Source organism: Manis pentadactyla, chromosome 5, assembly GCF_030020395.1.
Source record: "Manis pentadactyla isolate mManPen7 chromosome 5, mManPen7.hap1, whole genome shotgun sequence".
Taxonomy (NCBI): domain Eukaryota; kingdom Metazoa; phylum Chordata; class Mammalia; order Pholidota; family Manidae; genus Manis; species Manis pentadactyla.
The window spans coordinates 68,455,454-68,478,623 of record NC_080023.1 but is presented as its reverse complement, the minus strand read 5'-3'; the positions used below and the strand labels follow the sequence as shown (position 1 = coordinate 68,478,623).

The 23,170-nt window shown below is 38.7% G+C and overlaps 1 protein-coding gene across 19 annotated transcripts in view; it reads left to right on the top strand.

Annotated features, from left to right (window-relative positions):
- SEC31A (SEC31 homolog A, COPII coat complex component) overlaps positions 1 to 22,919 on the top strand; it is an 87,009-nt gene extending 64,090 nt beyond the window's left edge. For all 19 annotated transcript variants that reach the window (XM_057502390.1, XM_057502389.1, XM_057502388.1 and 16 more), the window contains 3 exons: positions 5,533 to 5,652; positions 20,898 to 20,969; positions 22,331 to 22,919. In XM_057502390.1, the coding sequence (XP_057358373.1) occupies positions 5,533 to 5,652; positions 20,898 to 20,969; positions 22,331 to 22,510 (372 nt within the window). In that variant the 3' untranslated portion in view covers positions 22,511 to 22,919. The remainder of the gene's footprint in view (positions 1 to 5,532; positions 5,653 to 20,897; positions 20,970 to 22,330) is intronic.
- The last annotated feature ends 251 nt before the right edge of the window (positions 22,920 to 23,170 follow it).

Genomic DNA, 23,170 nt, shown 5'->3' with positions numbered 1-23,170 from the left:
TTCCATTGATCTATGGGTCCGTTCTTGTGCCACTACCAAATTGTCTTGATTACTGTAGCTTTGTAGTAGAGCTTGACATTGGGGAGCGTAATCCCCCCCCACCCCAGCTTTATTCTTCTCAGGATTGCTTTGGCTATTTGCAGTCTTTTGTGGTTCCATATGAATTTTGGAACTATTCTAGTTCATTGAAGAATGCTGTTGGTATTTTGATAGGGATTGCATTGAATCTGTAGATTGCTTTAGGCAGGATGGCCATTTTGACAATATTAATTCTTCCTATCAGTGAGCACAGGATGTATTTCCATTTAATGGTATCTTTAATTTTTCTCATAAGTGTCTTGAAGTTTCATGATATAGGTCTTTCACCTCCTTGGTTAGGTTTATTCCTAGGTATTTTATTATTTCTGATGCAATTGTAAATAAAGTTGTTTTCCTGATTTCTCTTTCTGGTAGTTCATCGTTAGTATATAGGAATGCAACAGATTTCTGTGTATTAATTTTGTATCCTGCAACTTTGCTGAATTCAGTTATTCTAGTAATTTTTTGGTGGATTCTTTAGGGTTTTCTATGTATAATATCATTTTGTGTGCAGTGACAGTTTAACTTCTTCCTTACCAACCTGGATGCCTTTTATTTCTTTGTGATTACCATGGTTAGGACCTACAGTACTATGTTGAGTAAAAGTGGAGAGAGTGGGCATCCTTATCTTATTCCCAATCTTAGAGGAAAAGCTTTCACCTTTTCACTGTTAAGTATAATGTTGGTTGTGGGTTTATCATATATGGCCTTTATTATGTTGAGGTACTTGCCCTTTATACCCATTTGGTAGAGAGTTTTTATCATGAATGGATGTTGAATTTTGTCGAATGCTTTTTCAGCATCTATGGAGATGATCATGTGGTTTTTGTCCTTTTTGTTGATGTGGTATATGATGTTGATGGATTTTTGAATGTTGTACCATCCTTGCATCCCTGGAATAAATCCCACTTCATTCCTGATGGATGATCTTTTTGATAGATTTTTTAATTTGGTTTGCTAATATTTTCTTTAGTATTTTTGCATCTATGTTTATCTGGGATATTGGTCTGTAATTTTATTTGTTCATGGTGTCTTTGCCTAGTTTTGGTATTAGAGTGATGCTCGCCTCATAGAATGCGTTTGGAAGTATTCCCTCCTCTTCTATTTTTTGGAAAACTGAAGGAGGATGGGTATTAGATCTTCTTTAAATGTTTGGTTAAATTCAGCGGAAAACTGAAGGAGGATGGGTATTAGATCTTCTTTAAATGTTTGGTTAAATTCTGGGCCAGGAGTTTAGTTCTTAGGTAGTTTTTTGATCACCAATTTAATTTCACTGCTGATAATTGGTCTGTTCAGATTTTCTGTTTCTTCCTCGGTCAGTCTTGAAAGGTTGTATTTTTCTAGAAAGTTGTCCATTTCTTCTAGGTTATCCAATTTGTTGGAATATAATTTTTCATAGTATCCTCTAATTATTCTTTCTATTTCTGTGATGTCTGTAGTGATTTTTCCTTTCTCATTTCTCATTCCATTTATGTATGTAGACTCTTTTTTTCTTTATAAGTCTGGCTAGAGGTTTATCTATTTTGTTTATTTTCTCAAAGAACTAGTTACTGATTTCATTGATTCTTTCTATTTTATTCTTCTCGATTTTATTTATTTCTGCTCTGATCTTTATTATGTCCCTCCTTCCACTGAGTTTGTGTCTCATTGTTCTTTTTATGGTTTCATTAATTGAGTTTAGACTGTTCATTTGGAATTCTTCTTTCTTGAGGTAAGCCTGTATTGCTATATACTTTCCTCTTAGAACTGCCTTCTCGGTATCCCACAGGTTTTGGGCTGTTGAGTTGTTGTTTCAGTTGTCACAGTATAGTGCTTGATCCTGTTTTAATTTGGTCAGAGTTCCATTGATTATTTAGGAGCTTGTTGTTTAGCCTCCATGTGTTTGTGGGCTATTTTGTTTTCTTTGCATAATTTATTTCTAGTTTCATACCTTTGTGTCTGAGAACTTGGTTGGTACAATCTTTTTGAATTGACTGAGGCTTTTTTATGGCCTAGTATGTGATCTATTCTGGAAAATGTTCCTTGTGCAATTAAGAATGTGTATCCTGTTGCTTTTAGGTGGAGTGTTCTGTAAATCTCTGTTAGGTCCATCTGTTCTAATGCATTGTTCATTGCCTCTGTCTCCTTACTTATTTTCTGTCTGGTTGATCTGTCTTTTGGTGTGAGCAGTTTGTTGAAGTCTCCTAAAATGAATGCATTGCTTTCTGTTTCCCCTTTAATTCTGTCAATATTAGTTTCACATATTTAAGTGCTCCTATATTGGCTGCATAGATATTTATAATGGTTCTATCTTTTTGTTGGGCTGACCCCTTTATCATTATGTAATATCCTTTGTTTCTTGTAACTTTCTTTGTTTTGAAGTCTATTTTGTCTGATACAAGTACTGCAACTCCTGCTTTTTTTCCCTATTATTTGCATGAAATATCTTTTTCCATCCCTTCACTTTTAGTCTGTGTATGTCTTTGGTTTTGAAGTGATTCTCTTCTAGGCATCATGTAGATGGGTCTTGCTTTTTATCCATTTTGTAACTCTATGTCTTTTGATTGGTGCATTCAGTCATATTACACATTTAGGGTGATTATCTATAGATATGTAATTATTGCCATTGTAGGCTTTAGATTCATGGTTACCAAAGGTTCAAGGGCAGCTTCCTTACTATCTAACAGTCTTTACTTGCTTATTATGCTATTTCAAACACAATCTGCAGGTTCTTTTTTTTTTCTCCCTTCTAATTCTTCCTCCTCCAGTCTTTATATATTCAGTGTCATATTCTGTACTCTTTGTGTATCCCTTGACTGACTTTGTGAGTAGTTGATCTAATTTTGCATTTGCTTAGTAATTGATTGGTCTACTTCCTGTACTGTGGTTTTATTTTCTCTGGTGACAGCTATTTAGCTTTCTCTATTTACCATCTAGAGCTGTCCTTTAAGATACATTTGCAAAGATGGATTATGGGGGGTAAATTCCCCAAACTTTTGCTTATCTGTAAATTGTTTCATCCCTACCTCAAATTTAAATTATAATCTTGCTGGGTAGAATATTCTTGGTTGGAGGCCTTTCTGTTTCATTACATTAAATATATCATGCCACTCCCTTCTGGCCTGTAAGGTTTCTGTTGAGAAGTCTGATGATAGCATGATGGGGTTTCCTTTATAAATGATCTTTTTTCTCTATCTGGCTGCTTTCAGTACTCTCTCCTTGTCCTTGATCTTCACCTTTTTAATTATTATATGTCTTGGTGTTGTCTTCCTAGGGTTCCGTGTGTTGGGAGGTCTGTGCACTTTCATGGCCTGAGAGACTATTTCCTTCCCCAGACTGGGAAAGTTTTCAGCAATTATTTCCTCAAAGAGACTTTCTATCCCTTTTTATCTCTCTTCTTCTCCTGGTACCCCTATGATGAGAATATTGTTCCATTGGATTGGGTTCATTGCACAGCTCTCTTATTCTTTCATTCCTAGAGACCCTTTTTTCTCTGTGCTTCAGCTTCTTTGTATTCCTCTTCTCTAATTTCTATTTCATTTACCATCTCCTCTACCTCATCTAATCTACTTTTAAATCCCTCCATTGTATGTTTCATTTCAGGTACTATATTTTTCAAAGTTTCTATCTCTTGAACTCCTCCCTGAGATCTTGAATACTTTTCTGTAGCTACATGAGCATGCTTATAACTTTTATTTTAAAAACTTTTATTGGGAAGATTGGTTATTTCAGTTTCACTAAGCCCTCTTTCTTCATTTTTTCTTGAATTTTTGTTTGGACCAAATTTCTGTCTGTTCTTTATTATTATTTTTTTTTAGTGTTTCTTATGGGATAATAGATTTTTGTAGGAGCCACCCGCTAGTGCCCAGAAGCTCTAGTCTCTGGAGCTGCCAAGCACCTGCTGTAATGGTGGGATTTGCTGGCAAGCAGAACTGGCTCCTTCTGGTAGGAAAGAGCTCTTCCCTGCCTTTCTGGCTGTAATGCCTGCCTCCACTGCCAGGTCCAGTCGGCCGAGCACACACGGGTGAGCCTCTGTGCTTGCCCCCATAGCTACCCTAAGCGGGGCCACCCTCCCGCTGGCTTGGTGTGATGGCAGGGGCAGCAGGTGTACTGGACCAGTACCTGTTGGGAAGAAGGAATGGCTGGCTGACTACCACAGTGGGGGGCCTTGGGGCTGCATTGCCAGCCAGGACAGTGGTGCTTCTGAAGCTCCTGAGAGTTACAAACCTGCTGGGCTGAGTGTGCCATGATGATTTTGTCCACCGCCCCTTGCTCTTTGTAATCCTTGCTCCTTTAGCACCCCTCCCACTGCTGGGATGTCTTTCAAACTTCTCACCTTTCTTTTGTCGCAAGGGGGCCATTTGTGTGTACCTGTTCTCCACAAGGGGCTAGAATCTCAGTCTCTGAGTATTCTGCCCATCTTTGCTTTCCAACCCCACTAATCTGCAGAGCACCATGTAATGTGGTTTTGTGCTCTCAGAGCAGATCTTCAGGAGTGGGTGTTCAGCAGTCCTGAGCTTCTACTCCTTCTCCACTCTGTTTCTCTTCCTCTGGCCTGTGGGCTGGGGTGAGGGAAGGACTTGGGTCCTGCTGGATTCCAGCTTTGCTACTTTACCCTTTTCTATGAGGTCTTCTCTTTTCCCCAGATGTAGGCAGTCTTCTCTCCAGTGTTTGGGTCACTCTTTCAGGATTAGTTGTATTTGCTGTATTTTTGTGTTATATGTGGTTTTGGAAGGAGGTTTCTGCCTCACTTTTCACACTATCATCTTTTCTCACTCCTGGTTTACATACATTTTTTTACACTTTGACATTTTCTTTTTTTCCCCTTTAGCTTGTAAATGCCCTGAGGGCTGAGATCATTTCTGTTTTGACTCACCAGTGCATAGTCAGTGCCTGACTTATAATTGCCTAGTATTTTTTGAGTGAATGACCCAATAAATCAAAACATCAAAAACATAAACATTCCTTTTTTTGTCTATACTCTCAATAACATCATGTCTGTTCTCTCCTAACTTTTGGCTTAATATTGGTGTTTGATAATAATCCAAGTTAACAACCTGAATAAGGAATGTTATCTTCACAAGTGAACCAAAGAATAGAATGTGAGGATAAACAAAAATGAGCTCAAAAGCAAAGCAAGCAGACATTCTAACCACCCTGCTTTGTAAAGGCTTTCTTTTATTTCCTACTGTCACTTCTAACCATTAGTTATATACAATACTGATCAACATGTTTTCTATGATTAATCAAATACTCCAATCTTGTTTTTGAACATGAAGTTGAATGAAGCATGCCTGTGCCTTCTACTGAATATCTGATTTTTATTTTTACTTACCCAGATGATTTCACATGTTAATTTTTCATTTGATTTTGAATAGCTTATCTCTAGGGATTTTTTCAACACAGTGTTTTAGGGCTTTGTGTATAGGTAGCTTCTGGTCATTTCTATTAATTTTATGTTACTGTTTCTTGCAGCATGTGCAGTCTTTGCCAACAGAAAAAATTACCAAGAAACCTATACCAGATGAGCACCTCATTCTAAAGACCACATTTGAGGATCTTATTCAGCGCTGCCTCTCTTCAGCCACAGATCCGGTATGTATTTTTTTCTCATATTTTTCTTAATTAAAATAATCCTTTATGACAAACAACAACAAATGTTGGCAAGGTTGTGGAGAAAGGAGAACCCTCTTACACTACTGGTGGGAATGTAAATTAGTTCAACCATTGTGGAAAGCAGTGTGGAGGTTCCTCAAAAAGCTCAAAATAGAAATACCATTTGACACAGGAATTCCACTTCTAGGAATTTACCCTAAGAATGCAGCAGCCCAGTTTGAGAAAGACAGATGCACCCCTATGTTTATCGCAGCACTATTTACAATAGCCAAGAAATGGAAGCAACCTAAGTGTCCATCAGTAGATGAATGGATAAAGAAGATGTGGTACATATACACAATGGAATATTATTCACCTGTGAGAAGAAAACAAATCCTACCATTTGCAACAACATGCATGGAGCTAGAGGGTATTATGCTCAGTGAAATAAGCCAGTTGGAGAAAGACAAGTACCAAATGATTTCACTCATATGTGGAGTATAAGAACAAAGAAAAAACTGAAGGAACAAAATAGCAGCAGACTCACAGAACCCAAGAAAGGACTAACAGTTACCAAAGGGAAAGGGACTGGGGAGGATGGGGGCAGGGGGAAGGAAGGGTGCATTATGATTAGCATGTATAATGTAGGGGGAGGCACGGGGAGGGCTGTGTAACACAGAGAAGACAGGTAGTGATTCCACAGCATCTTACTATGCTGATGGACAGTGACTGTAATGGGTTCTGTTGGGGGTACTTGGTGAAGGGGGGAGCCTAGTAAACATAATGTTCCTCATGTGATTGTAGATTAATGATAACAAAAAAAAAACAAACTTTATGGAGCTCTTCAATAATTATTGCTTGAAGTTCTACAAGATATATATACAGTTACATGAGCAACATTATGGTTAGTAGATACCCCCCATTATGAAGTCCCCACCACATACTCCATTACAGTGACTGTTCATCGGCGTAGTAATGTACTATACAGTCACTACTTGTCTTCTCTGGGTTATACTACCCTCCCCGTACCCCCCCACATGATGTGTGCTAATCGTAATGCCTCTTTCTCCCCTTATCTTTCCCTTCCCACCTACCCTCCCCAGTCCCTTTCCCTTTGGTAACTGTTAGTCCATTCTTGGGTTCTGTGAGTCTGCTGCTGTTTTGTTCCTTCAGTTTTTGCTTTGTTCTTATGCTCCACATATGAGTGAAATCATTTGGTACTTGTCTTTCTCCAACTGGCTTATTTCACTGAGCATAATAACCTGTAGCTCCATCCATGTTGTTGCAAATGGTAGGATTTGTTTTCTTCTCACAGGTGAATAATATTCCATTGTGTATATGTACCACCTCTTCTTTATCCATTCATCTACTGATGGACACTTAGGTTGCTTCCATTTCTTGGCTATTGTAAACAGTGCTGCGATACACATAGGGGTACATATGTCTTTTTGAAAGTGGGCTGCTGCATTCTTAGGGTAAATTCCTAGGAGTGGAATTCCTGAGTCAAATGCTATTTCTATTTTTGGCTTTTTGAGGAACTTCCATATCGCTTTCCACAATGGTTGAACTAGTTTACATTCCCAACCGCAGTGTAGGAGGGTTCCCCTTTCTCTGCATGCTCACCAGCATTTGTTGTTCCTATTCTTTTCTATGTTGACCATCCTAACTGGTGGGAGGTGATAATACCTCATTGTGGTTTTAATTTTCATTTCCCTGATAATTAGCGATGTGGAGCATCTTTTCATGTACCTGTTGGCCATCTGAATTCTTCTTTGGAGAAGTGTCTGTTCATATCCTCTGCCCATTTTTTAATAGGGTTGTTTGTTTTTTGGGTCTTGAGGCGTGTGAATTCTTTATATATTTTGGATGTTAATGCCTTGTCAGATATGTCATTTACAAATATATTTTCCCATACTGTAGGATACCTTTATGTTCTGCTGATGGTGTCATTTGCTGTACAGAAGCTTTTTAGCATGATGCAGTTCCATTTGTTCTTTTTTTATTTTGTTTCCCTTGCCCAAGGAGATCCGCTCAGGAAAAAGTTGCTCATGTTTATATTCAAGAGATTTTTGCCTATGTTGTCTTGTAAGAGTTTTATGGTTTCATAACTTACATTCATGTCTTTGATCCATTTTGAGTTTACTTTTGTCTATGGGGTTAAACAGTAATCCAGTTTCATTCTCTTGCATGTAGCTGTCCAGTTTGCCAACACCAACTGTTGAAGAGGCGGTCATTTACCCATTGTTTATCTGTGGCTCCTTTATCATATATTAATTGATCATATATGCTTGGGTTTATATCTGTGCTCTCTAGTCTGTTCTATTGGTCTTTGGGTCTGTTCTTAGAACAGTACCAAATTGTCTTGATTACTGTGGCTTTGTAATAGAGCTTGAAGTTAGGGAGTAATCCCCCTAGCTTTATTCTTCCTTCTCAGGATTGCTTTGGCTATTCAGAGTCTTTTGTGGTTCCATATGAATTTTAGAACTATTTGCTCCAGTTTGTTGAAGAATGCTATTGGTATTTTGGTAGGGATTGCATTATGTCTGTAGATTGCTTTAGGCAGCATGGCCATTTTGACAATATTAATTCTTCCAATCTATGAGCTTGGATGTGTTTCCAGTTATTGGTATCTTCTTTAATTTCCCTCGAGTGTCTTGTAGTTTTCAGAGTATAGGTCTTTCACTTCCTTGGTTAGGTTTATTCCTAGGTATTTTATTCTTTTTGATGGAATTGTTTTCCTGATTTCTCTTTCTGCTAGTTCATTAGAGTATAGGAATGCCACAGATTTCTGTGTATTAATTTTGTATCCCACAACTTTGCTGAATTCAGATATTAGATTTAATAGTTTTGGAGTGGATTCTTTAGGGTATTTTATGTACAATATCATGTCATCTGCAAACAGGGACAGTTTAACTTTTCCCTTGCCAATCTGGATGCCTTTTATTTCTTTGTGTTGTCTGATTGCCATGGCTAGGACCTCCAGAACTATGTTGAATAAAAGTGGGGAGAGTGGGCATCCTTGGCTTGTTCCTGATCTTGGAAGAAAAGCTTTCAGCTTCTTGCTGTTAAGTATGATGTTGGCTGTGGGTTTGTCATATATGGCCCTTATTTTTTGAGGTACTTGTCCTCTATACCCATTTTGTTGACAGTTTTTTTTTTTTTTTAAATAATTATTTTTTATTGAAGGGTAGTTGACGCACAGTATTACATTACATTAGTTTCAAGTGTACAACACAGTGGTAGAACATTTATATACATAATTCTAGGTTCCAGCTATCACCCTACCAAGCTGTTACAATATCTTGACTATATTCCTTATGCTATACATTACATCCTGGTTACTTATTTATTTTACCATTGGAAGTCTGTCCTTTTTTTTTTTTTTTCTTGTGAGGGCATCTCTCATATTTATTGATCAAATGGTTGTTAACGACAATAAAATTCTGTATAGGGGAGTCAATGCTCAATGCACAATCATTAATCCACCCCAAGCCTAATTTTCGTCAGTCTCCAATCTTCTGAGGCATAACAAACAAGTTCTTACATGTAGAACAAATTCTTACATAATGAATAAGTTACATAGTGAACAATACAAGGGCAGTCATCACAGAAACTTTTGGTTTTGCTCATGCATTATGAACTCTAAACAGTCAGTTCAAATATGAATACTCATTTGGTTTTTATACTTGATTTATATGTGGATACCACATTTCTCTCTTTATTATTATTATTTTTAATAAAATGCTGAAGTGGTAGGTAGATACAAGCATAAAGGTAGAAAACATAGTTTAGTGTTGTAAGAGAGCAAATGTAGATGATCAGGTGTGTGCCTGTAGACGATGTGTTAATCCAAGCTAGACCAGGGCAATAAAACATCCACGTATGCAGAAGATTTCTCTCAGAACAGGGGGGGTGAGGTTCTAAGCCTCACCTCTGTTGATCCCCAATTTCTCACCTGATGGCCCCCCTGCGACTGTGCCTGTCTTAGGTTGTTCCTCCCTTGAGGAATCTTACCCGTCTCTGGCTAACCAGTCATCTTCCGGGGCCATACAGGGAAATGTGAAGTTGGTAAGTGAGAGGGAAGCCTTATTGTTTGAAAAGGTTAGCTTTTTACTTCTTTGCATATTTATGCCCTGTGGCTTCTATGCCCAGCATTTGTCTTGAGGTATCTTTACCACTTGGAGGAGTTATGATACTCGGTAAATTTGATATGAGGCACGAATTCAATTTAAGGATTGTAATTAGGAAGGAAGAAGAAAAGCTATAGAAGTAGCAGACGGAAGAAAACATGGGAAGATTGATTATTTCTTTGACATATCTTCTTGTAGAGTTACTTCAGCATGGATAGGTTTTAAACTACTAATTAAATTGTGCACACACATTAACATAATAGGAGTATAGTTACATAACCAAAGCATATCTGTAATTACCAGCCATCTCCAGTGAAACCAAGAAAACCATTAAGGCACCTTAGGCATTTGTGAAAACTTATCTATGATATGGTGGATATTGTCCAACTGAACTTGAACAGTCTGAGAGAAATCAGACAAATTAAAACAACCCATTCCTGGGGACTGTTCACATGCCATATGTTCTTTTAACAGTAAATAGTCTGTAGTTGTAAGATTTTGGAGTGCTACAATTTGCACTTCTCCAAATTCTTGGTTGAGTTCCAACAGTATAGATCCAGTCAAATTTGTTGTTTTACTGTATGCACAGGCCAGCTTAGATATCTCCTTCCTCATTCCCATGGCAAGTCCAGGAACTGGTGGGATGAGTGCATCTACAGCTGTAGCAGTGCGTGGATCTTTGTTGGGGTATTTTGATGATCATCTTCTGGCATGAGTCTTCCAGAGAGTGCAGATGTTGGAAGTTCTTTTTCATATCGTATCTTAGTTCATTTTCGGGGTAGCCCAATTAGGCTTTGATCCTCTGTATAAACACAAACAGCCCCTTTGCCTACACTTTTATATGCCCTTTATACCCTTGTGTAGAACTCGTTGGAGGTTACCACACAGGAACTGCCCTTTTGTTTTGTTTTGTTTTGTTTTGTTTTTGGTATCACTAATCTACACTTACATGACGAATATTATGTTTACTAGGCTCTCCCCTATACCAGGTCTCCCCTATAAACCCCTTTACAGTCACTGTCCATCAGCATAGCAAAATGTTGTAGAATCACTACTTGCCTTCTCTGTGTTGTACAGCCCTCCCTTTTCTCCTACCCCCCCATGCATGCTAATCTTAATACCCCCCTACTTCTCCCCCCACCTTATCCCTCCCTACCCACCCATCCTCCCCAGTCCCTTTCCCTTTGGTACCTGTTAGTCCATTCTTGAGTTCTGTGATTCTGCTGCTGTTTTGTTCCTTCAGTTTTTCCTTTGTTCTTATATTCCACAGATAAGTGAAATCATTTGGTATTTCTCTTTCTCCGCTTGGCTTGTTTCACTGAGCATAATACCCTCCAGCTCCATCCATGTTGCTGCAAATGATTGGATTTGCCCTTTTCTTATGGCTGAGTAGTATTCCATTGTGTATATGTACCACATCTTCTTTATCCATTCATCTATTGATGGACATTTAGGTTGCTTCCAATTCTTGGCTATTGTAAATAGTGCTGCAATAAACATAGGGGTGCATCTGTCTTTCTCAAACTTGATTGCTGCGTTCTTAGGGTAAATTCCTAGGAGTGGAATTCCTGGGTCAAATGGTAAGTCTGTTTTGAGCATTTTGATGTACCTCCATACTGCTTTCCACAATGGTTGAACTAACTTACATTCCCACCAGCAGTGTAGGAGGGTTCCCCTTTCTCCACAGCCTCACCAACATTTGTTGTTGTTTGTCTTTTGGATGGCAGCCATCCTTACTGGTGTGAGGTGATACCTCATTGTAGTTTTAATTTGCATTTCTCTGATAATTAGCGATGTGGAGCATCTTTACATGTGTCTGTTGGCCATCTGTATTTCTTTTTTGGAGAACTGTCTGTTCAGTTCCTCTGCCCATTTTTTAATTGGGTTATTTGTTTTTTGTTTGTTGAGGCGTGTGAGCTCCTTATATATTCTGGACGTCAAGCCTTTATCGGATGTGTCATTTTCAAATATATTCTCCCATACTGTAGGGATCCTTCTTGTTCTATTGATGGTGTCTTTTGCTGTACAGAAGCTTTTCAGCTTAATATAGTCCCACTTACTCATTTTTGCTGTTGTTTTCCTTGCCCGGGGAGATATGTTCAAGAAGAGGTCACTCATGTTTATGTCTAAGAGGTTTTCGCCTATGTTTTCTTCCAAGAGTTTAATGGTTTCATGGCTTACATTCAGGTCTTTGATCCATTTTGAGTTTACTGTTGTGTATGGGGTTAGACAATGGTCCAGTTTCATTCTCCTACATGTAGCTGTCCAGTTTTGCCAGCACCACCTGTTGAAGAGACTGTCATTTCGCCATTGTATGTCCATGGCTCCTTTATCAAATATTAATTGACCATATATGTCTGGGTTAATGTCTGGATTCTCTAGTCTGTTCCATTGGTCTGTGGCTCTGCTCTTGTGCCAGTACCAAATTGTCTTGATTACTATGGCTTTATAGTAGAGCTTGAAGTTGGGGAGTGAGATCCCACCTACTTTATTCTTCTTTCTCAGGATTGCTTTGGCTATTCGGGGTCTTTGGTGTTTCCATATGAATTTTTGAATTATTTGTTCCAGTTCATTGAAGAATGTTGCTGGTAGTTTCATAGGGATTGCATCAAATCTGTATATAGCTTTGGGCAGGATGGCCATTTTGACGATATTAATTCTTCCTAGCCACGAGCATGGGATGAGTTTCCATCTGTTAGTGTCCCCTTTAATTTCTCTTAAGAGTGACTTGTAGTTTTCAGAGTATAAGTCTTTCACTTCTTTGGTTAGGTTTATTCCTAGGTATTTTATTTTTTTTGATGCAATTGTGAATGGAGTTGTTTTCCTGATTTCTCTTTCTGTTGGTTCATTGTTAGTATATAGGAAAGCCACAGATTTCTGTGTGTTGATTTTGTATCCTGCAACTTTGCTGTATTCCGATATCAGTTCTAGTAGTTTTGGGGTGGAGTCTTTAGGGTTTTTTATGTACAGTATCATGTCATCTGCAAATAGTGACAGTTTAACTTCTTCTTTACCAATCTGGATTCCTTGTATTTCTTTGTTTTGTCTGATTGCCGTGGCTAGGACCTCCAGTACTATGTTAAATAACAGTGGAGAGAGTGGGCATCCCTGTCTAGTTCCCGATCTCAGAGGAAATGCTTTCAGCTTCTCGCTGTTCAATATAATGTTGGCTGTGGGTTTATCATAGATGGCCTTTATTATGTTGAGGTACTTGCCCTCTATTCCCATTTTGCTGAGAGTTTTTAACATGAATGGATGTGGAACTTTGTCAAATGCTTTTTCAGCATCTATGGAGATGATCATGTGGTTTTTGTCTTTCTTTTTGTTGATGTGGTGGATGATGTTGATGGACTTTCAAATGTTGTACCATCCTTGCATCCCTGGGATGAATCCCACTTGGTCATGGTGTATGATCCTTTTGATGTATTTTTGAATTCAGTTTGCTAATATTTTGTTGAGTATTTTTGCATCTACGTTCATCAGGGATATTGGTCTGTAGTTTTCTTTTTTGGTGGGGTCTTTGCCTGGTTTTGGTATTAGGGTGATGTTAGCTTCATAGAATGAGTTTGGGAGCATCCCCTCCTCCTCTATTTTTTGGAAAACTTTAAGGAGAATGGGTATTATGTCTTCCCTGTATGTCTGATAAAATTCCGAGGTAAATCCATCTGGCCCGGGGGTTTTGTTCTTTGGTAGTTTTTTGATTACCGCTTCAATTTCATTGCTGGTAATTGGTCTGTTTAGATTTTCTGTTTCTTCCTGGGTCAATCTTGGAAGGTTATATTTTTCTAGGAAGTTGTCCATTTCTCCTAGGTTTCCCAGCTTGTTAGCATATAGGTTTTCATAGTATTCTCCAATAATTCTTTGCATTTCCGTGGGGTCCGTCGTGATTTTTCCTTTCTCGTTTCTGATACTGTTGATTTGTGTTGACTCTCTTTTCTTCTTAATAAGTCTGGCTAGAGGCTTATCTATTTTGTTTATTTTCTCGAAGAACCAGCTCTTGGTTTCATTGATTTTTGCTATTGTTTTATTCTTCTCAATTTTATTTATTTCTTCTCTGATCTTTATTATGTCCCTCCTTCTGCTGACCTTAGGCCTCATCTGTTCTTCTTTTTCCAATTTCGATAATTGTGACATTAGACCATTCATTTGGGATTGCTCTTCCTTTTTTAAATATGCTTGGATTGCTATATACTTTCCTCTTAAGACTGCTTTTGCTGTGTCCCACAGAAGTTGGGGCTTAGTGTTGTTGTTGTCATTTGTTTCCATATATTGCTGGATCTCCATTTTGATTTGGTCATTGATCCATTGATTATTTAGGAGCGTGTTGTTAAGCCTCCATGTGTTCGTGAGCCTCTTTGCTTTCTTTGTACAGTTTATTTCTAGTTTTATGCCTTTGTGGTCTGAAAAGTTGGTTGGTAGGATTTCAATCTTTTGGAATTTTCTGAGGCTCTTTTTGTGGCCTAGTATGTGGTCTATTCTGGAGAATGTTCCATGTGCACTTGAGAAGAATGTATATCCGCTGCTTTTGGATGTAGAGTTCTATAGATGTCTATTAGGTCCATCTGCTCTACTGTGTTGTTCAGTGCTTCCATGTCCTTACTTATTTTCTGCTCAGTGGATCTATCCTTTGGGGTGAGTGGTGTGTTGAAGTCTCCTAGAATGAATGCATTGCCGTCTATATCCCCCTTTAGTTCTGTTAGTATTTGTTTCACATGTGCTGGTGCTCCTGTGTTGGGTGCATATATATTTAGAATGGTTATATCCTCTTGTTTGACTGAGCCCTTTATCATTATGTAGTGTCCTTCTTTATCTCTTGTTACTTTCTTTGTTTTGAAGTCTATTTTGTCTGATATTAGTACTGCAACCCCTGCTTTCTTCTCACTGTTGTTTGCTTGAAATATGTTTTTCCATCCCTTGACTTTTAGTCTTTACATGTCTTTGGGTTTGAGGTGAGTTTCTTGTAAGCAGCATATAGATGGGTCTTGCTTTTTTATCCATTATGTTACTCTGTGTCTTTTGATTGGTACATTCAACCCATTAACATTTAGGGTGACTATTGAAAGATATGTACTTATTGCCATTGCAGGCTTTAAATTCGTGGTTACCAAAGGTTCAAGGTTAGCCTCTTTAGTATCTTACTGCCTAACTTATCTCGCTTATTGAGCTGTTATATACACTGTCCGGAGATTCTTTTCTCCTCTCCCTTCTTGTTCCTCCTCCTCGATTCTTCATATGTTGGGTGTTTTGTGCTGTGCTCTTTCTAGGAGTGCTCCCATCTAGAGCAGTCCCTGTAAGATGTTCTGTAGAGGTGGTTTGTGCAAAGCAAATTCCCTCAGCTTTTGTTTGGGAATTGTTTAATCCCACCGTCATATTTGAATGATAGTCGTGCTGGATACAGTATCCTTGGTTCAAGGCCCTTCTGTTTCATTGTATTAAATATATCATGCCATTCTCTTCTGGCCTGTAGGGTTTCTGTTGAGAAATCTGATGTTAGCCTGATGGGTTTCCCTTTATAGGTGACCTTTTTCTCTCTAGCTGCCTTTAACACTCTTTCCTTGTCCTTGATCTTTGCCATTTTAATTATTATGTGTCTTGGTGTTGCCCTTCTTGGATCCTTTCTGTTGGGGGTTCTGTGTATTTCCGTGGTCTGTTCGATTACTTCCTTCCCCAGTGTGGGGAAGTTTTCAGCAATTATTTCTTCTAAGATACTTTCCATCTCTTTTCCTCTCTCTTCTTCTTCTGGGACCCCTATAATACGGATATTGTTCCTTTTGGATTGGTCACACAGTTCTCTTAATATTGTTTCATTCCTGGAGATCCTTTTGTCTCTCTCTATGTCAGCTTCTATGCGTTTCTGTTCTCTGATTTCAATTCCATCAATGGCCTCTTGCATTCTATCCATTCTGCTTATAAACCCTTCCAGAGTTTGTTTCATTTCTGCGATCTCCTTTCTGGCATCTGTGATCTCCTTCCGGACTTCATCCCATTTCTCTTGCGTATTTCTCTGCATCTCTGTCAGCATGTTTATGATTCTTATTTTGAATTCTTTTTCAGGGAGACTGGTTAGGTCTGTCTCCTTCTCTGGTGTTGTCTCTGTGATCTTTGTCTGCCTGTAGCTTTGCCTTTTCATGGTGATAGGAATAGTCTGCAGAACTGGGACGAGTGACGGCTGGAAGGACTTCCTTTCTTGTTGGTTTGTGGCCCTCCTCTCCTGGGAGAACAGCGGCCTCTAGTGGCTTGTGCTGCGCAGCTACGCGCAGACAGGGTTTCTGCTTCCTGCCCGGCTGCTATGGAGTTAATCTCCGCTGTTGCTGTGGGCGTGGCCTGGCTCGGGCAGCTACTCCAAAATGGTGGAGTCGCGTTGGAGCAGGAGCGGCTGGGAGGCTATTTATCTCCGTAAGGGGCCTCCCTGCTCCCTGCAGCCCAGGGGTTAGGGTGCCCAGAGATCCCGGATTCCCTACCTCTGGATTAAGTGACCCGCCCTGCCCCTTTAAGACTTCCAAAAAGCACCCGCCAAAACAAAACTACGCCCACCAAAAAAAAAAGAAAAAAAAATTTTTTTAATTAAAAAAAAAAAAGGTGGTCGTTCGTTTTTCTTTATTCTGCTGTGCCAGCCTCAGGCCTCTGCTCACCGGTCTTTCTGCCCTGTTTCCCTAGTACTGGGGTCCCTATCCCTTTAAGACTTCCAAAAAGCGCTCACCAAAACAAAACAGCAAAAAAGCAAAAAAAAAATGGTCGCACGCTTTTCTTATGCCCTCTGTCGCCCAGCCTCCAGTGCCTGCTCACTGTTCTTGCTGCCCTGTTTTCCTAGTATCGAGGGCCCTGCACTCTGGCCCGGATGGCTGGGGCTGGGTGTTCGGCAGCCCTGGGCTCCGTCTCCCTCCCGCTCTGCCTGCTCTTCTCCCGACGGGAGCTGGGGGGAGGGGCGCTCGGCTCCCGCGGGGCCGGGGCTTGTATCTTACCCCCTTCGCGAGGCGCTGGGTTCTCTCAGGTGCGGATGTGGTCTGGATATTGTCCTGTGTCCTCTGGTCTTTATTCTAGGAAGGGTTGTCTTTGTTATATTTTCATAGATATATGTGGTTTTGGGAGGAGATTTCCGCTGCTCTACTCACGCCGCCATCTTCTGCCCCTCTCCTTGTTGACAGTTTTTATCATGAATGGATGTTGAATTTTGTCAAATGCTTTTTCAGCATCTATGGAGATGATCATGTGGTTTTTGTCCTTCTTTTTGTTGATATGGTGGATGATGTTGGTGGATTTTCAAATATTGTACCATCCTTGCATCCGTGGAATAAATCCTACTTGATCATGATGGATGGTCTTTTTGATGTATTTTTTAATCTGCTTTGCTAATATTTTGTTGAGTATTTTTGCATTTATGGTCATCAGGGATATTGGTTTGTAATTTTCTTTTTTTGTGGTGTCTTTGCCTGGTTTTGGTGTTAGAGTGATGCTGTCCTTATAGAATGAATTTGGGAGTTTTCCCTCTTCCTCTACTTCTTTGAAAACTTTGAGGAAGATGGGTATTAGGTCTTCTCTAAATGTTTGAGAAATTTCAGCAGTGAAACTATCTGGTACAGGGGTTTTTTTCTTAGGTAGTTTTTTTATTACCAATTCGATTTCCTTGCTGTTAATTGGTCTATTCAGATTTTCTGTTTCTTCCTGGGTCAGCCTTGGAAGGTTGTATTTTTCTACAATGTTGTCCATTTCTTCTAGGTTATTCGGTTTGTTAACATATCATTTTTCATAGTATTCCCTCATAATTCTTTTTATTTCTGTGGTGTCCGTAGTGATTTTTCCTTTCTTATTTCTGATTCTGTATATGTGTGTAGACTGTTTTGTTTTGTTTTTTTTTGGTAAGTCTGGCTAGGGGCTTATCTATTTTATTTTCTTGAAGAACCAGCTCCTGCTTTCATTGATTCTATTGTTTTATTCTTCTCGATTTTATTTATTTCTGCTCGAATCTTTATTATGTCCCTCCTTCTACTGACTTTGGGCCTCATTTGTTCTTCTTTTTCTAGTTTCGTTAATTGTGAGTTTAGACTGTTCATTTGGGATTGTTCTTCTTTCCTGAGGTAGACCTGTATTGCAATATACTTCCCTCTTAGCACAGCCTTTGCTGTGTCCCACAGATTTTGCAGTGTTGAATAATTCTTGTCATTTGTCTCCATATATTGCTTGATCTCTGTTTTTATTTGATCTTTGATCCATTGATTATTTAGGAGAAGTTATTAAATCTCCTTGTGTTGGTTGGCTTTTTTGTTTTCTTTGTGTAATTTATTTCTAGTTTCATACCTTTGTGATCTGAGGAGCTGGTTGGTAAAATTTCAATCTTTTTTAATTTACTGAGGCTCTTTTTGCACTTCCATGTGCACTTGAGAAGAACGTGTATCCTGTTGCTTTTGGATGGAGTGTTCTGTAGATGTCCATTAGGTCCATCTGTTCTAATACATTGTTCAGTGCCTCTGTCTCCTTACTTATTTTCTGTCTGGTTGATCTGTCCTTTGCAGTGAGTGGTGTGTTCAAGTCTCCTAAAATGAATGCACTGCATTCCATTTCCCCTTTTAATTCTGTTAGTATTTGTTTCACATATGTAGGTGCTCCTGTGTTGGGTGCATAGATATTTATAATAGTTGTATCTTCTTGTTGGACTGACCCCTTTATCATTATATCATGTCCTTCTTTGTCTCTTTTTACTTTCTTTGTTTTGAAGTCTACAGCATATATTTTTCAAGTCTGTACAAAAGTAATAAAGCTAGCATTTATAGTTTGCTTTACATATAAAAACACTTTATTGCTTTTTATGTATAAATTTATTTAATCCTCACAATAACCCGTAGTGGGTAGATTTGTCTTCTTTATTTTACATATGAGAAAACTGAGGAAAAATCAGGTAACATCCCAGATCAGAGTCAGCATTCAAACTCAGTCTGGCTGTAGAACTGATGCTCTCAACCACTATGCTGCACTGCCTTTCATCAGCACACCTCGTGTATGGCAAAATAAAGAGAACATGATAGTGTTAGGCAAGAAATTTTCTTTTGGGGCTTCTTTCAGAGCTTACTTCAGAACTTTTAGAGGTAGTAGATCAATCATCTTACCTGTGACTTTGCAAAGATCTTAAAAATCATTAAATATTTTAGATATTAGAGTTGTATGTGTACTTAAAGCAACTGATTTTCCTTAGTTTGCTTTGAGGATGCCTATGTACTGGCAATAACAAAAATTACACAAAGCTGGTCTTGTTTTTAGATGACATTTCAGTTTTGGCCAACAAACATTGACTATATTTATTTAACCACTGTCAACTTGTGTGCTTATAAAATAGCTTCTGGAATTTGTTATTTCATCAAACATTGAATATTAACATGTATAGTCTTCTGCTGGTGTTTTAAAGCAATTCGTTATAAGAAACGCATCCGGAAAGCAGAGGCAGTGAAAGGTTACCATAAACCTTAATACTGGGAGTGATGGGTAGACGAAGCTAGGAACAAAGAGCAATTGAAGCTGAAAGCTAAGTATTCACTGTTTCCTGTGCACATCTCTAAATATGCCGCAGTCATTCAAATTAGAGAAGTCCTCATAAAAATGTGGGAAGACTCCAGTCCTCCTTCAGACGTGAGTCAGTGCAAAGAGGTTAGGAAGTAACATAGGTCAACAAATTTTTGTTGAGTTTAATGTCGTCTAGGTTATCATACCGTCTTCTTTCTGCACCCACATGAGCCCTGGACAGAAGAGAACCACTAAAGGAAACCTTTTCCTGTAATTTCTGTAACTAATTGAGGGAGAAGTTCTAATATCCTATCCTGGTCAGCTGCCCCTACCCCCTGGGGTAGGGAACCTGTAGGTAGCTAGGTGAGATTAGCTTTGAACAGGGACTATTAGGGTTCCCCTCCACACAAGCCCATTTTAGTCAGTAGTTGGAATCATTTTTATAGTATGACTTTCTTCCTGTTTTCACTTTAGTTAACATCCAAGTGACACAAAGTAATTTTGCAACACAACTTAGTTTGTAATGTTATCTTGAATGGCTTCATCTCTTCCTCTGTCTTCTGACACACTGACATTCCTTCTTCACACATACCAAGAACACATCAGCATCAGAGACTCTGTACTTGCTGCTGCTCTGTGCCTGGAACTCTTCCCCTCAGTTTGCATTGCTCACTCCTCACTTCTTCCAGGCCTCTGCTCAGATGTCCCATTAGCCATCAGGCCTTTCTTTACCACCTTCTATTGCCCACACTTCTAACCTCCTTACCCTGTTAGCTTTTCTTCATGGCACTCATCACCATCTGACATACAGCATATTGTTTATTTAGTATCCTTCTCCCACCCGGTAGAATGAGTCCTGAGACAGAAGACTGTGTCCCCAGCATGGCACACAGCAGGCATTCAATAAATATTGAAAAAGTGTCACTTCTAAGGCTCTTGCATAATCTATATCACTAAGTCAATCACATTATAATTTGAAACCTTTACTTTTAGAATAGTTTTCTGTTACTATACTCCCAAGTAGTAGGACTAGGGGATTTGGGGGGACTCCTTAATTTGGGAGCTCATTTTACTCCTTTCCTCTTAGTAATTTTAAGTCACTGGAAGATGCTTTCCCTTTTTTCTTGGTGTTTTAAAGGCAGAAAGAGACAGGATGAAACATACCAAATGTGGCTTTAAGTATATAAGTAATATTTTTGAACATTTAAAACAAGATTCCATCTTACCTGTATATTTGCATTTACAATAACTGTACTTAGACCTTCCTTTCTGAGTACACTGACCCTTTGCTGCCTCCAGACGGCCCTCCTTCTTGCATGTGGCTTTAGTGCAGTTGTACACACACACCCCCCTTGTATAATGAGTTTGCAATCCCTGTGAAGTTCAACCAGTACTCCAGTTTGCACACCAGAAGGAAGGGTTTCATCCTCTCACCCTCCCCTGTTAATAGATTACTCATCATCTCTGTCCTAATAATCTTCAAGTTTCTGGGCCATAGTTGCCTGCATATCTTTATAAAATGAATCCATTCAGTAACATTACTATAAGGTTTAATGGTACAAGATAGGGCAAGTTCTGTGGATAATGTGCAAATATAACATACCTGTTTTTTCTCCCTTGCAGCAAACCAAGAGGAAACTAGACGATGCCAGCAAACGCTTGGAGTTTCTGTATGATAAACTTAGGGAACAGACAGTAAGTTTGTGGGAAAAAGAAAGATTTCTGATAATCACTTATTCCTAGTTGCTAGTAAAATAGGTATCTCCTCAGCACTCAACATGTGCTCTGCTTGGGAGCTAAATTGTGACCGTTAAGAATGGGCTTTGCTCTAACTGAATCTTAAATTTTATTCATTGGGAATGAGGGATTAGGGTAGAGTACGTGTGTGTGTGTGTGTGTGTGTGTGTGTGTGTGTAAGAGAGAGAGAGAGAGAGATTTTAACCCTTAAGTAGAAATACCAACTGGCTTATATTGGCCCTAAGGTAACTGGCCTTCTGTTTGTTTTATATGTCCCTTGAATTAAGAGATCAGAAAGTGGGTAGATACTGTTTTCCAGAAACCAAATCTATAATCTTTCTCATAGTCTAAGACTCCCAATCCTTTTCTGTCTAGAACAGCTAGTACACAAAGGTAAGGCCACATATAGCCACAGATGAGCAGATTAATGTGCTGTAACTGGAAGTTTGCCAGCAGTAAGGAGTAAATGCTGTGTCTTCTGTTCCCTTGTCCCCACCTCTCCATTCCTTTCTAGAATGGTTTTGTTTTATTGATGAAAGCTCTAATGTAGGAGAGGGAAAAAAGAAATGGAACTTTTCAAGTATTTTTGCATTTTGGCATTCTTCTTTCCCATCCCCCATCAGTCCCATCAGAGAAAGATAACCATTTATCTCATGAGAACCAAACCAAAGGAAGTCAATAGCAGTGGATGTAGTGTGGTCCAAGGCCTGATCCAGAGTAAAATCTTCCCTCAGAAGTGTGGACATGTAAGCCAATTAATGGCATTGTAAGAAATTCTAAGTTTGATGGTTTTAAGAAATGATAGGATTATAAAAAGCGGTTAAGAATTGAGTACATGATGAGAGCTGTTACCCTACCAATGAAAGTAGGTAAAGAGTTCAGCATCTATATTACAGGCAGATTACTTTCAGATATCATGATTAAGAACGTTTAAAGTCCTTCATGTGCATAGGAAAAATTTTTAAAGGGGTTGGACTATAACAATTGAAAAATTAAAGCTCTTAAATGTGGAAATGTTAGCATTTCAGCTTGGGGGAGGAAATCTGGCTTCTTTACTATAAGAATACACACCTGACTTATCATACATGTTTAAATCATAAATAATTCCCTTACACAAATCATTTTGTCCTGCTTCTGTTTGTAACTTAAGTGTTGCTTGGTCCAAGGAACTATTTTCAAGAAATGCTAAATGGTTTATACATTTTTTATTATGTCTTTTTCAAACTTCTTCCAAATCTCCAGATTTAATGTTTGTAGAGGGTCTCATGGGAAATTCTTCCTTAATTTAATTATTTCTCTTGGTTCCACCTTTATTTCAGCTTTCACCCACAATCATCAATGGTTTGCACAACATTGCAAGGAGCATTGAAACTCGAAACTACTCAGAAGGATTGACCATCCATACGCACATAGTCAGCACCAGCAACTTCAGTGAGACCTCTGCTTTCATGCCAGTTCTCAAAGTTGTTCTCACCCAGGCCAATAAGCTAGGTGTCTAAAAGGACAGCTTCACTCCCAGCCAATATTGCCGTTTTCCCAAAGAAACATGTTTTAAAAAATGATAAGATATGGACCAATCTTCATTAGCATGTTTCCATAGCAGCCAGGCCAGAGCACTTACACTATTTCTGCAGATATACTCACCTCACAACTGCTCAAACCCTGGTGCTTTCTTTTGTTTTACTCTTTTATTGCCCATGATGATTTGCCTTTTCTGCGAATAGTGTATTTCCTGAATTATGCATAGTATGTTTTCCTGAGGTCTTCTTATAAAATGTGGCTTTGAAAACCTCAGTATACTTTTTGGAAAAGGAGCATCTGGTTATGCATAAATAAAGCAGAGCTAAAACTGAATTTCATGTCCTCCCTACTTCCTCCATGTCAATCAGATTAAAGTCTGTAATCCTATTTTATGTGTATGTAGTCTTTTTTAAAAACAGCTGCTCACTGGTTTAATCCCTGTTTTTTGTGTGCTTGGCTTTACTCTGTCCTACACAAATAAAATCTAAAGGTTGTTACATAGATTTTAGCAGATATTAATAAAAATTGGGATCACTAGCTTGAAGTATTTAAAGGAAAAGACTGGGCATTTTCATTCTGTAGAATGCATTGAACTTTTTTCTATTAATAAATGTTTTCAATATTCTGTTTGAGTTTTA